The sequence below is a fragment of the Amblyraja radiata genome, chromosome 2, assembly GCF_010909765.2.
Source record: "Amblyraja radiata isolate CabotCenter1 chromosome 2, sAmbRad1.1.pri, whole genome shotgun sequence".
Classification (NCBI taxonomy): domain Eukaryota; kingdom Metazoa; phylum Chordata; class Chondrichthyes; order Rajiformes; family Rajidae; genus Amblyraja; species Amblyraja radiata.
In genome coordinates this window covers 38,598,403-38,613,756 of record NC_045957.1, presented here as the reverse complement: position 1 = coordinate 38,613,756, position 15,354 = coordinate 38,598,403, and the positions used below count along the sequence as shown (strand labels likewise).

Sequence of the window (15,354 nt, the reverse complement as noted above, 5' to 3'; positions counted from 1 at the left end):
CCTTAACACCATTGATGTTCAATCATATATCATCATTCTTGTGGTCGCACTGCTTGCCATCTATCCCTTTCTCTTTCGTTGACCAATAAGTTAGTGATAGAAGCAGAATTAGGCCATTCGGCCCACCGAGTCGACCCCGCATTCAATCATAGCTGATCTATCTTTCCCTCTCAACCCCATTATCCTGCCCTTCTCCCCCCCCCCCCCTTTGACACCTGTACTAATCAATTATCTGCCAATCTCCGCTTTAAAAATACCCACTGACTTGGCCTCCACAGCCGTCTGTGGCATTGAATTTCACAGATTCACCACCCTCTGACTAAAGAAAATGATTCCTAATCTCCATTCTAAAGCTACATCCTTTTATTGTGAGGCTGTGTGCTCTGGTGCTAGACTCTCCCACTGGTGGAAACATCCTCTCCAGGTCAAAGATGGACACAAAAAGCAGGAATAACTCAGCAGGACAGGCGGTGACATAAATGGAAAGAAAGATATAGACGATGATGTAGAGAGATAAAGAACAATGAATGAAAGATATGCAAAAAAGTAACGATGATAAAAGAAACAGCCCATTGTTAGCTGTTTGTTGGGTGAAAACGAGAAGCTGGTGCAACTTGGGGGGGGGGGGGGGGAGGGATAGAGAGTGAGGGAATGCCGGGGTTACCTGAAGTTAGAGAAATCAGTATTCATACCACTGGGCTGTAAGCTGCCCAAGCGAAATATGAGATGCTGTTCCTCCAATTAGCGTTTAGCCTCACTCTTAACAATGGAAGAGTCCTAGGACATAAAGGTCTGTGTGGGAATGGGAGGGGGAATTAAAGTGTTTAGCAACCGGGAGATCAGGTAGGTCCAGGCGGACTGAGCGAAGATGTTCAACGAAACGATCGCCCAGTCTACGTTTGGGGTTTCGACCCGAAACGTCACCCATTCTTTCTCTCCTGAGATGCTGCCCTGTGCCGCTGAGTTACTCCAGCTTTTTGCATCTATCTTTGGTATAAACCGGCATCTGCATTTCATTCCTACACATTTCGCCTCTCCACATCAATTTTGTTTTTCTATTCCCTAAAGGGACTGTCCCGCTTTCCCGAGTTATTCACAAATTCTCCCGAGTTTTCAAACACGCCGAATGTTCGTAACGAGTCCGTAGGAGGCCATAAGAGTCCGTGGATATATCGTAGCGGCTCGTTAAGCCAGCCGTAGGTACTCGGGGCTATTTGTTTACTCGTGAACATTTTTCATCAGGCTGAAAAAAACGTCCCGACTTACCTGATGCCCCGAGTACCTACGGCTGGCATAATGAGCCGCTACGACATATCCACAGACTCCTACGGACTCGTTATGAACATTCTGCGAGTTTGAAAACTCGGGAGAATTCGTGAATAACTCGGGAAAGTGGGACAGGCCCTTAAAGCACTAAGATCCTGATCGTCATCATTAAATCTCTCTGATTTCTTTTCAGTCAATTGCTGAAACCTTCTCCAGTGCTACATTTCTCCAGACCACTGAAACTCTTTTCAGGTTCTCCCACCCCCACTCTCTTCCAGCTCTTTTCACCACTACTCCAATCAGTCTGAAGAAGGGTCCCGAAACATCGCCTATGTATGTCCTCCAGAGAGGCTGCCCGACCCGCTGAGTAACTCGGCACTTTGTATCTTTTTTTGCAAACCAATGCCTGCAGTTCCTTGTGTCTCCCTGTTCAGGTTGAGTTGGTAAGTGAACAGGGTCCCATTCCATGGTCTCCGTGTTGTAAATCTCTTGGCCTCAAATTCGTTCCAATCGTTTCTCTAGTTGACGGTCTATGTTTTGCGTAGTGAGTTTATATTAAATGCACTAATTATTGCTGTCCTGTACAGTTGTGGATTTCCTAAAATGATATTTTTCTTCTTTCCCATGCCTATTTAATGTCTTCGGATGGATTCGGAGTCTCATCTTTGTATTCCTTATATTCAATCTCTACGTACTGCATTTAAGACATCAGCTGTTTTCACCCCAACATCATCAATGAATCAAACTATAATTGGACAGCCAAGTCTTCAATTAATTAACATTTCCCACTTTTCAATGTCTTTAATAAGGATGAAATAGGCACTTGCCAGTTTCTATTAGTCCCATTCACCTCACTGGGAATAAATCTCATACCATACTCTCTTAGGAATGAATCTCAAGATGGATACTTGGGAATCACCATACTCTTAGGAATAAATCTCAAGATAGACACAAAATGCTGGAGTAACTCAGTGGGACAGGCAGCATCTCTGGAGAGAAGGAATGGTTGACGTTTCGGGACGAGACCCTTCTTCAGCAGTTCATTCCTTCTCTCCAGAGATGCTGCCTGTCCCGCTGAGTTATTCCAGCATTTTGTGTCTACGGTCTAAACCAGCATCTGTAGTTTCTTCTCACACATTTTAACTGCTCCATCATGAATAAATCTCAATCTGTTCAAACATTCGACGGCCGCACACTGCTTTGAGTATAATTCTCTGAAGATATTTCCCCAACAAGCTCTTGTGTAATCTGACTAAATCTTATTTCTTATTCCCTGTGCTGAAGTAGCTGAGGGTGGTTCTTCATCCGTGATACCTCAGCTATCTGTTATGTTTATTCTCATTATTTACCCCCGCTTCCAATTCAGAAACTCTTCAAAGTAAAGTATCTTTGAATTCCTATTCCTATTTTACAACACTTCCCTCACCTCAAATCCTCCCTCATGTGAAGCACAAGGATGGGACAGGTATGGACAAAATGCGGGCAGGTGGGACTAGTGTAGCTGGGACATGGTGGGCAAGTTGGCCCCAAGGGGCTGTTTCCAACACTGGATCACTCTATGACACAGTAAAGATGAGTCGTTTTATCAACACAAGTTAGAATGAGCAGTTAATTCCTCTTCAGAACATTGAATTTCTCAGGAGTAAAATGGTGCTGGAAGTTGCTGCTTTGGAAAAGGTTTCGCATTTCGTCGTTGATTAATTGATCTTAAGTGCTGCAGTGATTCTTCTTTGCTGCAGGTTTGTGTCAGAAGAGGCATCAGATGTGTGATTTGGGCGTCGGGGAGTGGAACTGATGTTTTTATTAGGCAGCACACAGTTAGGCACCTTATTAGGAAATGTCACATATGCACGTTCTCTGGAAATAAAACGTCAGATCAGCCTCTCCTCACCTTTAACGATTGTGCTATAAATATGTACTCTCGGCGATGTACTGTGTGACCCTGTAGTGTTTGTGGGCAAGAAAGGAGGGTGGGAGCCACGAGGTTTACTGGGGAATGAAACCTATTCGGGGGCTGAACTGAGCTGGCGGCTGTGGAAAGAGAGGAGAGAAACCCGTTCCAGAATAAAATGGTTTAAACTATTTGTGTAAGAAGGAACTGCAGATACTGGTTTAAACCGAAGGTAGACACAAAAAGCTGGAGTAACTCAGTGGGACAGGTAGCATTTCTGGAGAGAAGGAATGGGGGCAGGTTTAAACCGAAGATAGACACAAAAAGCTGGAGTAACTCAGCGGGACAGGCAACATCTGTGGCTATTCCTTCTCTCTAGAGATGCCGCCTGTCCCGTTGAGTTACACCAGCTTTTTGTGTCTATGTTCAGTTTAAATTGTTTGCCCAGTTACTAGTCCATAAGAACTGCATTAGGTACAAGATGATAACATTTTCTTCCAGTCAAATTTATAATGCACATCAATAACCGAACACCCTTAAAAAGCCCTGTCCCATTGTACAAGTTCATTCAAGAGTTCTCCCGAGTTTGGCCCTGATTCGAACTCGGAGATTTACGGTAATGGCCGCTCGTAGGTACTCGGGGCTCTCGTGGACATTTTTCAACATGTTGAAAAATCTTCACGAGTCTTCGAGAGCTTACCGCGTTTCCCGAGTACCTGCCGTTAGCGTTACGAGCCGCTAAGAGACGTCCCCGAGCTCCGACGTACCCGCTACGTTCATTCTACGTGCTTACCACGAGTTTGATTTTTTTTTAAACTCGGTAGAGCACTTGAATGAACTCATACAGTGGGACAGGGGTTCAAGTTAGTGAAGCAATCCAGACACTTGCAAGCCTCTGTTTCTCTTGGTTGAGTTGCTCATGATGAGGCCATGGATACTGTACTTAATGATACTCAGCAACACCCATTGGCATGTTTCCTCCAGCCTGTCAGTGTATTAAGTAGAGCTTCTCCACTTCCAACCACTGAAAACCCACTCGTCCAGGCTGTTAATTATAGCCAAATCTGCAAGCTTCCTATATGGAGGTTGGATTCAAGCTAATAAGCATGTAGGGGACTAAGCTGATTCTATAAACAGCTCATTGAAATTGAAAGAATGGCAGCCGGGCTTCATTTTGTTTTCTAACCTGTTATTGCAGATCTCACCGCACTCCACCTTTTCCTGTTACCTCTCCATAATTCAAGTTTATTATGCTGTCACGGAGCTTTGTTCACACAAAGTCTTTCAGCTTCATCACTTTTGCATGCTGATTGTACAGAGGTTTCGTGAAGCAATATGTCCACAGGTTTAATGTGTAGGAAGGAACCGCAGATGCCTGTTTAAACCGAAAATAGGCACAAGATGTTGTCAAGCTGGAAAGGGTGCAGAGAAGATTTACGAGGATGTTGCCAGGACTCGAGGGTCTGAGCTATCGGCAAAGATTGTGTAGGCTGGGACTATTCCTTGGCGTACAGGAGGACGAGGGGTGATCTTACAGAGGTGTATAAGACCATGAGAGGAAAAGATCGGGTAGATGCATAGTCCCTTGCCCAGAGTAGGTGAATCGAGGACCAGAGGACATTGGTTTGTGAAGGAGAAAAGATTTAATAGGAATCTGAGGGGTAACCTTTTCACACAAATGGTGGTGGATGTATAGAACAAGCTGCCAGAGGAGGTAGTCGAGGCTGGGACTATCCCAACATTTAAAAAACAGTTAGACATGTACATGGATAGGACAGGTTTGGAGGGATATGGACCAAATGTGGGCAGGTGGGACTAGTGTAGCTGGGACATATTGGCTGGTGTGGGCAAGTTGGGCCGAAGGGCCTGTTTCCACACTGTTTCACTCTATGACTGAAAAGCTGGAGTAACTCAGCAGGACAGACAGCATCTCTGGAGAAAAGGAATAGGTGACATTTCAGGTCTTTGTCTGAAGAAGGGTCTTGACCCGAAATGTCACCTACAGTGCCCTCCATAATGTTTGGGACAAAGATCCATCATTTATTTATTTGCCTCTGTACTCCACAATTTGAGATTTGTAATAGAAAACATCACATGTGGTTAAAGTGCACATTGTCAGATTTTAATAACGGCCATTTTTATACATTTTGGGTTCACCGTGAAGAAATTACAGCAGTGTTTATACAAATCCCCCCCCCCACATTTCAGGGCACCATAATGTTTGGGACACAGCAATGTCACAACACGCAGGGGCAAATCATGAATTTTGTTAACTCTCAGAGCTTTACTGAAATTCCGGTTGCCTTGTCTTTGCAGAAAGCAAGCTGAAGGTGAGCAGTCTGGAGGTGAAGAAGGTGGCCCAAGTGCCCTGCAGATAAAATGTGCCCGTTGCCAAGCAGTCACGCCCACCTTTGTCGACATGAAACTTCACCTGCTATGCGCACATGAGGAGGCCCTGCAGCTGAGCATGGAAGAGGGAGCGGAGAAGGAGAAGAGCGGGTGCATCAGTGGCTTTCCCATTTATTCCAGCGTGGAAACGGAACAAGAGCTTTTCAAGCACGCGGCAAACTACTGGAAGCAATTTGGTGAGAAGAAGAATCTGTTTAAGTGTGGCGTTTGTGAAGAAGCATTCAACTCGGCTTTCAAATTGAAGAAGCACATGGTTTTGCATTACAAGCAACAGCTCCGATTAGAGGCCGCAAATTCAAGCGCACTTCCTAAGGTTAAAAAGCTTCAGTTCCTCACAAGTGTTGGGTTTAATTGTGTTTTATGTAAACGGAAAAGTGGGAGCAAATCTGAACTTTTCAGCCACTGGCAAAGTTTTCACAGGTGCAAGGATCCTGCCGTGCTGTGGACAGTCTTTCATTCCTTGATTGAACATTGCAGGATTGACGAGGAACAGAATGAACTTTCAGTAGAGCAGAGTGCTGTCAGCGCTGAACCTTTTTGCAGACGTATTGCAGGCCCTTCATCATTATGTGATCTGCATGAGGGGAGAAGGGTTGTAGATCAGTGCAAAGTACACTTGAGTAGCTGCACGGGTGGAACAGAAACGTCTCTTGACTCTTGCCAGTTAACATGTCCGTTTTGTTCAAAGGCCTTTTTCTGCACAAACTGCAGAAGTAGCAGCAGTGAAGAAGTTGTTTTTCATCAAGAGGATGTTGTACATCAGTGCCCGAAGTGCCTTCTGAAGTCCCCATTACCTGCTGAGGGTCTTGGATCTCAAGTGTTCTGTACTTCATCTAAGGATTGTGGTTGAAACTCAAGTGCTGCAAGAAAGACAGGGCCTCAAAGGTGAGCTGGTACACTGTGTAAAATTCTGAACCTGAACTGCGAGGTGTTGATCACTAATATTAATAACATATGGCTATATATAGATCAGTATCCAGTAATAATAATGTATTGCCAAGAGAGAAACTGCCTAGTAGTGAGACTGGACAACAATTTTCGAGTGAAACTGCTGCCAAATCGTGTAAAATGTAGTATGGAAAACAGTGGCTGAAACAGAAGATGCAAACTAGGACAGGAAAAGGATATCATTTGGAAAGAATTGGATAGCCTTGTTAAACAACGTGTCTAAGAATGTAGCCTCTTGGGGCCTGATCATCATAAACTACATGGGATTACATATGGTGCACTTTGCTAATATGGCAAATACATACACGTATGTGTGTGTGTGTATGTGAGTGTGTGTGTATGAGTGAGGGTGTGAGTGAATGTGTGTATGAGTGAGTGTGTGTATGAGTGAGTGTGTGTTTGTATGAGTATGTGTGTATGAGTGAGTGTGTATGAGAGTGTGTATGAGTGTATGTGTGTGTATGAGTGAGTGTGTATATATGTATGTGTGTGGTGTGTGTATATATGTATGTATGTACGTATGTGTGTGTGTACATGTATGTGTGTGTATGCCTATGTGTGTACGTATGTGTGCATATATACACACTCATATATTACACGTGTGTGTGTGTATATATGTGTGTATATATATGCTCCTGGCATTAAAATGTACATTTAAAATCAAGAGCGGAACTAGCTATCAAAACATGGAGGGGACGGGGGACACAATTTTTTGGCGGCCACGCGCGCGTGCGCACTCACACACACACGCATGCGAGGCTTCGGAGGCTCAATCCAGCGCTAAATGCAGCTCAACTCTGCCTGTCTCACCGGGTTAACTACGGCCCTGTCTGGACTGACGGGACACCAGCGCTGCTTCTCTGCGCTGGCCATATTTCCCGCAAGCCCAGGAAGGGTTGTAAGCTCACCTGGCGGGACAGGCAGAGTTGAGCTGGGTTTAGCGCTGTTTCTCTGCGCTGGCCCGTCTGATTCCCGACCAAAGATCCTATAGCGGAGGATCTTTGCTGACGACCTCTCTGGCCACCAGCAGGGGGGGGTACTCGGGAGGGGACAGGATCGATCCTGGCTGTGGATGAAGCGCAGGTCTGTGCCACGTCTTCCTCCTCCAATCGCCGCACTCTATCCTCAGTCCAACACCTCCCCCCCACTCCTCCCTCGTCCAATCATCGCGCTGAATCAAGTCCCGCCCCCATTGCTTGCTGACCGACGTCTCTATCCTCCAATCGGCGCCCTCGATCATCAATCCCAACCCCACTGTCTCGCGGAAAGCGGAGATTTCACCGGATTTTTAAATCCGGATTACAAAAACTTGGGGGGGATGTCCCCCACCTCTCAAAACATGGAGGGGACATGTCCCCTCTGGCCCACCTGGGTTTTCTGCCCTTGTTTAAAATGGTAAAGTTTGCTACTTCATTGTAGCATTGGAGGCACCTGGAAGGCCATCACTGTGGTAGTTCCTCCTAGTGGCTGGAGAAACAACAATCACATATTTATTTCTCTCAGTTCTCAATACTTCATCGATACCACATCAATAGTGTACTTGCTGGAACTGTATCCCCAACGTCCAAAAAGACCAGGAGATGTAAAAACACTTTTCTCCATTTTTATGTTTTATTGAATGGGTTCTTTTTCTTCCTCCATCATTCTCCACATCCTTTCCTAGAATAAAGAAGTGGCTAGTTGCTGCCCTTGGAATTTTAGCCCATGGAGGTGACAGAAACCAATCACACCGCCAGTTTTCATAAGCAATAAATGTTTTATAACATTGAAAGCAAAGTGAAAAATGCCAATTCACAGGTTGAAACAATTCCAATCTCCCACCTATAGGGGATAAAATGTTACTTTAATGTGGGATAAGTCGTATCTATTGCAAAAGTGCTCTGGAGTATTTTTGTAACAGATTTGATTTTAGGAACAGGTCGAGTTCCAGCTTATGTTAAAGTGATACAGTGTGGAAACAGGCCCCTCGGCCTAACTTGCCTACACCGGCCAACATGTCCCAGCTACATTAGTCCAACCTACCCGTGTTTGGTCCGTATCCCGCCAAAATTGTCCTATCCAAGGTTTCAAGGTCAGTTTATTGTCGCATGTACCAATCAAGGTACATTGAAATTCGATTTACCATACAGCCATACTAAACAAAAAGTAACAAGACACACAACTACATAAAAGTTAACATAAACATCCACTGTGATAGAAGACAATAAAGTCCAAGCTTCTTCCTCTTTATTCTCCCGCGGTCGGCAGGGCAGCCATTGCTGGCACCACCCGGTGTATCTGTCTAACTGTTTCTTAAACATTGGGATAATCCCTGCCTCAACTACCTCCTCTGGTACCCTCAGATTCCTATTAAATCTTTTCCCCTTCACCTTAAGCCTGTCCTATGGTCCTCGATTCACCTATTCTGGGCAAGAGACTCTGTGCATCCACCCGATCTATTCCTCTCATGATTTTATTCATCTCTGTAAGATAACCCCTCATCCCTCTGCGCTCCAAGGAATAGAGTCCCAGCCTGCTCAACCTCTCCCTACAGCTCAGACCTTCGAGTCTTGGCAAAATCCTCTTTAATCTTCTCTGCACCCTTTCCAGCTTGACAACATCTTTCCTATAACATGGTGCCCAAAACTGAATACAATACACCAAATGCGGCCTCAGCAACATCTTATATAACTGCAACATGACCTCCCAACTTCTATACTCAACTGAAGAGTATGGTTTTTCAGCAGAAAACCTGACAAATGGAGTTAATTGGTGAAATGAGGAAAGGAATATGATTTCCTCGGTAAAATGAGTTTAGTTGGTCAATGGCAATCTTGGATTTCAATTAATTTTTTTATATGCTTTGGTCTTCCCTTTCAACTACCAACCCCCTTTATATTTCCATACTTTGTCCGAGAATTCTGAAGGATTAACAATAAACTGTTATCCCTTTCACTAAACTCATCCAGATCATGCACCATCACAACTGCTACAGGCATTTATGCTACTTCTTGTACAGTCTCAAAGTCCTTCACCAAGAACAGGTACTAAGTCAGGAATGGAATTTGTGATAAAGCTGGCAGAAAGGACAATTAACATTTGCACCAAGCCAATTAACCTACAAATCTGTTCGTCTTTGGAGTGTGGGAGGAATCCAAAGATATCAGAGAAAACCCACGCAGGTCACGGGGAGAACGTACAAACTCCGTACAGACAGCACAAGCAGTCAGGATCGAACCCGGGTCCCTGGCGCTGTGATGCAGCGACTCTACCGCTGCGCCACCGTGCCTTCAAAACTCTTTGGGAATGGGAATTTGAACAAATGACCATACAAGCATGAGTTTAGATGGTCTTTTATATTGATGAAAGGAGGCAGGCTTAATTGAATGTCCATTCTGAATCGTACATGAACTGAGTGGGTGATACGGTCATTTAGGGCCACAGTTAAAAGTCAAGGACCACATTACTCTAAAGGCCCTGTCCCACTTTCCCGAGTTAATGCCCTGTCCCACTTTCCTGAGGTACTCCTTGATTCGAACACGGAGAATTACGGTAATAGCCATTCGTAGGTACTCTGGGTTATGTTTTTTAACTCGTGGACATTTTTCAACATGTTGAAAAAACGTCCCGAATTACCTGATGGCCCCGAGTTCCTACGGCTGGCATTACGAGCCGCTACGAAACAACTACGGACTCCTACGAGCTCGCTACCGACATTACCCGACATTCCCCGAGTGCGCGTCAAGGGGAAAACTCGGGAGAGTTCGTGAGTAACTCGGGAAAGTGGGACAGGGCCTTAAGATTCCGGAGTCACTTACTTACAGGGCAGCAAAGAACTAGCTTACAGCGCTAATCCCCTGTGTTAAAGATGTTCTACATCCATCGATGGAATGGGTGGGCTGCAGCTACATGAAGTGATGCAGAATTCCGGCTAGATGTCTTATGTTACAGTTTTGGACAAACTCCAGTACTGTTTGCAGGCCCAGCTTTCAAGTCATTAAATATCAAAGGCACTCCTCTGCTTTTTTCTCTTTCTTCACACATGTTTTTGCTGTCTTGGAGGAAAATTACAGCACAACTGCTCCCTGGTCCCAGATCCCTGAACTTGTCGGTGGACAGCCGTTTAAAGTTTCTGCTTTTAATGTAAGAATGGAGAATCAGTCGAATGTAAAACCTGAAATCTGAAAGATGTACAAAAAAAAAATCCTTTGCAATAGACGGCATGAAGAAGTGGGAGGAGGATGGACTGGGCTAGGCAAGCAGATGGAATATTATGGGGATGTGGCAGCAAAATAACGGGAAGAGAGGGGGCAGGAACAGGCTAAATCTCTGGCACAAATGTGGCAGATTTATTAGTCTCAAGATTGGGAAAGGGGAAATAAAGTAAGAAATAAACGTCACCCATTCCTTCTCTCTCGAGATGCTGCCTGTCCCGCTGAGTCACTCCAGCTTTCTGTGTCTATCTTCAGTTTAAACCCGCATTTGCAGTTCCTTCCTACACAAAATAAAGTTAGTCATTGAGGGAAAAGTTGTTTTTGAGGATTAAAATCAAATAGTTTGAATTTAAACGAACAAAGATCAAACTTGTCACACGAGTCCTGGGTTTTTGGTGACAGAGAGGGTTCCATGAGTGTGAGGTGGTTCCAGTTGTCGGCTGGCTGGTGTGTGATCTCTGGTCCTAGACTCTCTCACCAGTGGAAACATCCACTCTATGTCTTCCATTATTCAGTAAGTTTCAATGAGGCCCCCCCCCCCCAACTCTTCTAAACTCCAAATGCATTCATACCACCATTAAAACACATAGAGTAAATTCAGTCTTTTTCTCGGGGGTTGGGGAATCAAGTGAAGGGCATAGGTTCACAGAGTCAAGTCAAGTTAAGTCAATTTTATTTCTATAGCACATTTAAAAACAACTGTCGTTGACCAAAGTGCTTTACATCAGTGCAGGTACTAACGTGCTACATACAATGGTACATAGATCTAACAATACATACATAAATACATACATACAGCGCTCCCTCAGAGGACCTCAAGAAATGCTTGTGAGAAGAAATAGGTTTTATATAACCATATAACCATATAACAATTACAGCACGGAAACAGGCCATCTCGGCCTTTCATGTCCGTGCCGAACACTTATTTCCCCCTAGTCCCATCTACCTGCACTCAGACCATAACCCTCCATTCCTTTCCCATCCATATACCTATCCAATTTATTTTTAAATGATAAAATCGAACCTGCCTCCACCACTTCCACTGGAAGCTCATTCCATACAGCTACTACTCTCTGAGTAAAGAAGTTCCCCCTCGTATTACCCCTAAACTTCTGTCCCTTAATCCTCAAGTCATGTCCTCTTGTTTGAATCTTCCCTACTCTCAATGGGAAAAGTTTATTCACGTCAACTCTGTCTATCCCTCTCATCATTTTAAAGACCTCTATCAAGTCCCCCCTTAACCTTCTGCGCTCCAAAGAATAAAGACCTAACTTGTTCAACCTTTCTCTGTAACTTAGTTGACTTTTAGACTTAAGTCTAGACAGATTTTTGATATAGGTGGGGGTAAGGGCTTTGTATACATATAGGAGGAGCTTGAAATTGATTCTGTACCATACAGAGGGAAGGGAAGATCTCATGGGGACCTGAGGGACAACTTATTCACACAGATGTTGTACATATACGGAACGAGCTGCCAGAAGAAGTGGTTGATGCAAGTACAATAACAACATTTAAAGCATTTGGTTTAATAACATGGATTTAAAAGATTGATCAGTATGGGTGTCAGGGGTTATGGAGAGAAGGCAGGAGAATGGGGTTAAGAGGGATGTAGATCAGCCATGATTGAATGGTGGAGAAGACTTGATGGGCCGAATGGCCTAATTCTGCTTCTATCACTTATGACCTGATGAGTGAGTGGAATATTTGTCAACTGTGGGCAAATGGGCCTAACATAGCTTGGCATCTTGGTCTGTATGGATGGGTTAGGCTGAATGGCCTACTTCTGTGTTATATGACTACATGACGTAGCTGCCTTAACACATAACTCCCTATTGAATTGTCAAAACTTGAAGAATATGACATTTGGCACCGTGATATTATAATTTTTTTGTGTTAGAACAAATCCTCTAAGGTGTCAACATTTGCTTGCACATCATTACGTCATGCAGCCTGTGTAGGCTGCTCTGAGCCTTGCATTGATGGAAAGCTCAGATGTGCCACCTGTTCATTCATCCTTTCTCACCCACTTTAGTTCACATTCTTGGTGTTTCTTTGCATAAAGCTGAATAACTCCCTTCTCGAAGCAGTTGTTCTGAGCAAAGCCGCAGTCTCTCATGAAGATTGAATTCTCCATTTAAACAGGGACGTTGAGGTGGAACAGCATCGGAAGTGCCATTTCAACCAGTTTGGTGAACTTTAAGTACCACTTCGATTTGTGAGTGCTGACCCCCCCCCCACAACAAAATGGCCGGAGGGTAGAAGATAACGTGTTTCACAGTCGGGGAAAGACTAACGAGTAGAAGACCAGGAATAACGTTATACTGGTTTGTAGCTGAACAGTTTATCCTGGAACCATTGTTAGAATTTTCATAGATTTTCTTTGTGGATGTGGATTTAAAGATTCTCAGAAATGAGGAGTGAGTACACTCAATTACACCTACTTGGCTTGCCCTGTATAATTAGTCAACCATATCCTAAGAAAAAACATTTAAAATCCGTGAGATATAAGATGCGATGCCTCGGCATTACACTCAGTACAAATAAACCTGAAGGCTGTTGTTGCATGTAATCAAAGGAAACGTTTCAGGCTCAAAGCAGATTGGTTTATAAATGGAACCAGACATAAATAGATAATAAAACCAAGATGGTGTAACTGCTCAGCTGCTTTTAAAAGTTTCACTGAAATGTTAATCGTGAAATGTGTATATTTTCGTAAATATTAGTACTTTAAAATTTGCAACAAAATTGAAAATCTAGAAGATAACAGGGAAGTGAAGCCAACCCTGTTTACATTAGTGGAAATGTATACTTTAATGTTTGGATTTGTGAAGCTGAGTTTTTTAGTTTTGAAGATGCAATTGTCATTCTTTAGGTACTAAGATTCATATAATAGAGCCCATATGTTGTAAATATGATAATCCCACATTTCTTTATTAGGTTAGAACGTTTGTTAATAACATTTTGAGGTGCAAGGAGCATTCGTTCTCTACTGCAGCCGTTTGCCGCTTGCTCACTTTCCACGTCAGCTGAATTCACTGAGCCACACACACAGCTCGGGGAATGAGGTCAGGCAGCAGGTGGGCTGGAACGCATTGCAGTCGACTTAGACCCACCACACGTCCAGTGGAGGCAGTGTGCAGGATATGATGGGTCACAGGTAGCTATCATCACAGAATGAGTACTTTGTTCGACCGATAATGCCAAAAAAAAAGAGAGGCTGCATGGTTTCCTACATAAGCTCTCATTGCCTGTTTACCATTGTATCTCCGTTAAACTGATTAATTCGTTCTCTTGTTGACATTATTACCACAACATTCAATTTATATCTGGGTAAAATCTACAGCGATTTTGTTTTATACAATGAAAACCGATGCATCATTTACTCAATCGTTTTAATGCATATTCGGAAAAATGCAATCACACTGTCTTTTGGTTAAACTTCTTATGTAACCTGGATTATTTTTCTAATAAATGCTTTGAGTTGAATACTGTGATTGAATTTGCTTTTTCATTTTTCTGTGCCTCAGGGTTTTAAAGTTATTTTTTTTGGGGTGGAGAAATAAATATATTTTGATGAAATTACGGAATCAGGTTAAGTTAATTTATGGACTGTAATAATCTAATGTTACCAACATTGCATTTCCTCTCAATGCCATGGGATATTACCTGTACATTCAGTGGCAGACAAAAATGCTGGAGAAACTCATCGGGTGAGGCAACATCTATGGAGTGAAGGAATAGGCGACGTTTCGGGTCGAGACCCTTCTTCAGACTGAACATTCAGTGTGCACATTTACTGTCGTAGATGTAACTTAAAAATAACTTGATTGCAGCATAATCAGTTTATTAAGAGGGTATGGTTTTAGAAGATAGACACAGAATGCTGGAGTAACTCAGTGGGACAGGCAGCATCTATGGAGAGAAGGAATGGGTGACGTTTTGACCCTTCTTCACTGATGTCAGGGGAGTGGGAGGTACATAGATAAGGAAGTGTATGGATAAGGAAGGGTAAGGTGTGAAAACAGGGTAAAGGGAGTGGAGATTAAGGGAAATGTAGAATAGATCGTTGTTAGTTGGGAGAAGGCAGCAACAAAGCAAACAGATAAAATGTAGTCAGAGACAGTAAGACTGGTTGGAGAACTGGAAAAAGGGAGGGGATGGAGAGAGAGGGAAAGCAGGGGTTACTTGAAGTTAGAGAAGTCAATATTCATACCACTGGGGTGTAAGTTAACCAAGCAAAATATGAGATGGTGTTCCTCCAATTTGCTCTGACAACGGAGGAGGCCCAGGACAGAAAGGCCAGTGTGGGAATGGGAGGGGGAGTTAAAGTGTTGAGCAACCGGGAGATCAGGTAAGTTTAGACAGACCGAGCTGAGTTTTTAGGTTTTAGGTTTAAGGTTTATGAAGAGCAGGCGGACAACCTTATCTTGTGCTTAAACAAGTGCCTGACCTGTTAAAACTTTATGTCAATTAATTCCTTAGATAGACACAAAATGCCGGAGTAACTCAGTGGGACAGGCAGCATCTCTGGAGAGAAGGAATGGGTGACGTTTCGAGTCGAGACCCTTCTTCAAGACAGTCAGGGGAGAGGGAGACAGAGAGATATGGAAGGGCAAGGTGTGAAAACGGGAGATAAAAGGGGACGAA

General features: G+C 43.7%; 1 protein-coding gene across 5 annotated transcripts in view; it reads left to right on the top strand.

Annotated features, from left to right (window-relative positions):
* Nucleotides 1-14,198, top strand: part of znf438 (zinc finger protein 438) — a 191,176-nt gene extending 176,978 nt beyond the window's left edge. For all 5 annotated transcript variants that reach the window (XM_033045230.1, XM_033045221.1, XM_033045249.1 and 2 more), the window contains 2 exons: nucleotides 5,474-6,451; nucleotides 12,850-14,198. In XM_033045230.1, coding sequence (XP_032901121.1) covers nucleotides 5,474-6,416 — 943 coding nt within the window. In that variant the 3' untranslated portion in view covers nucleotides 6,417-6,451; nucleotides 12,850-14,198. The remainder of the gene's footprint in view (nucleotides 1-5,473; nucleotides 6,452-12,849) is intronic.
* Nucleotides 14,199-15,354: the final 1,156 nt, after the last annotated feature.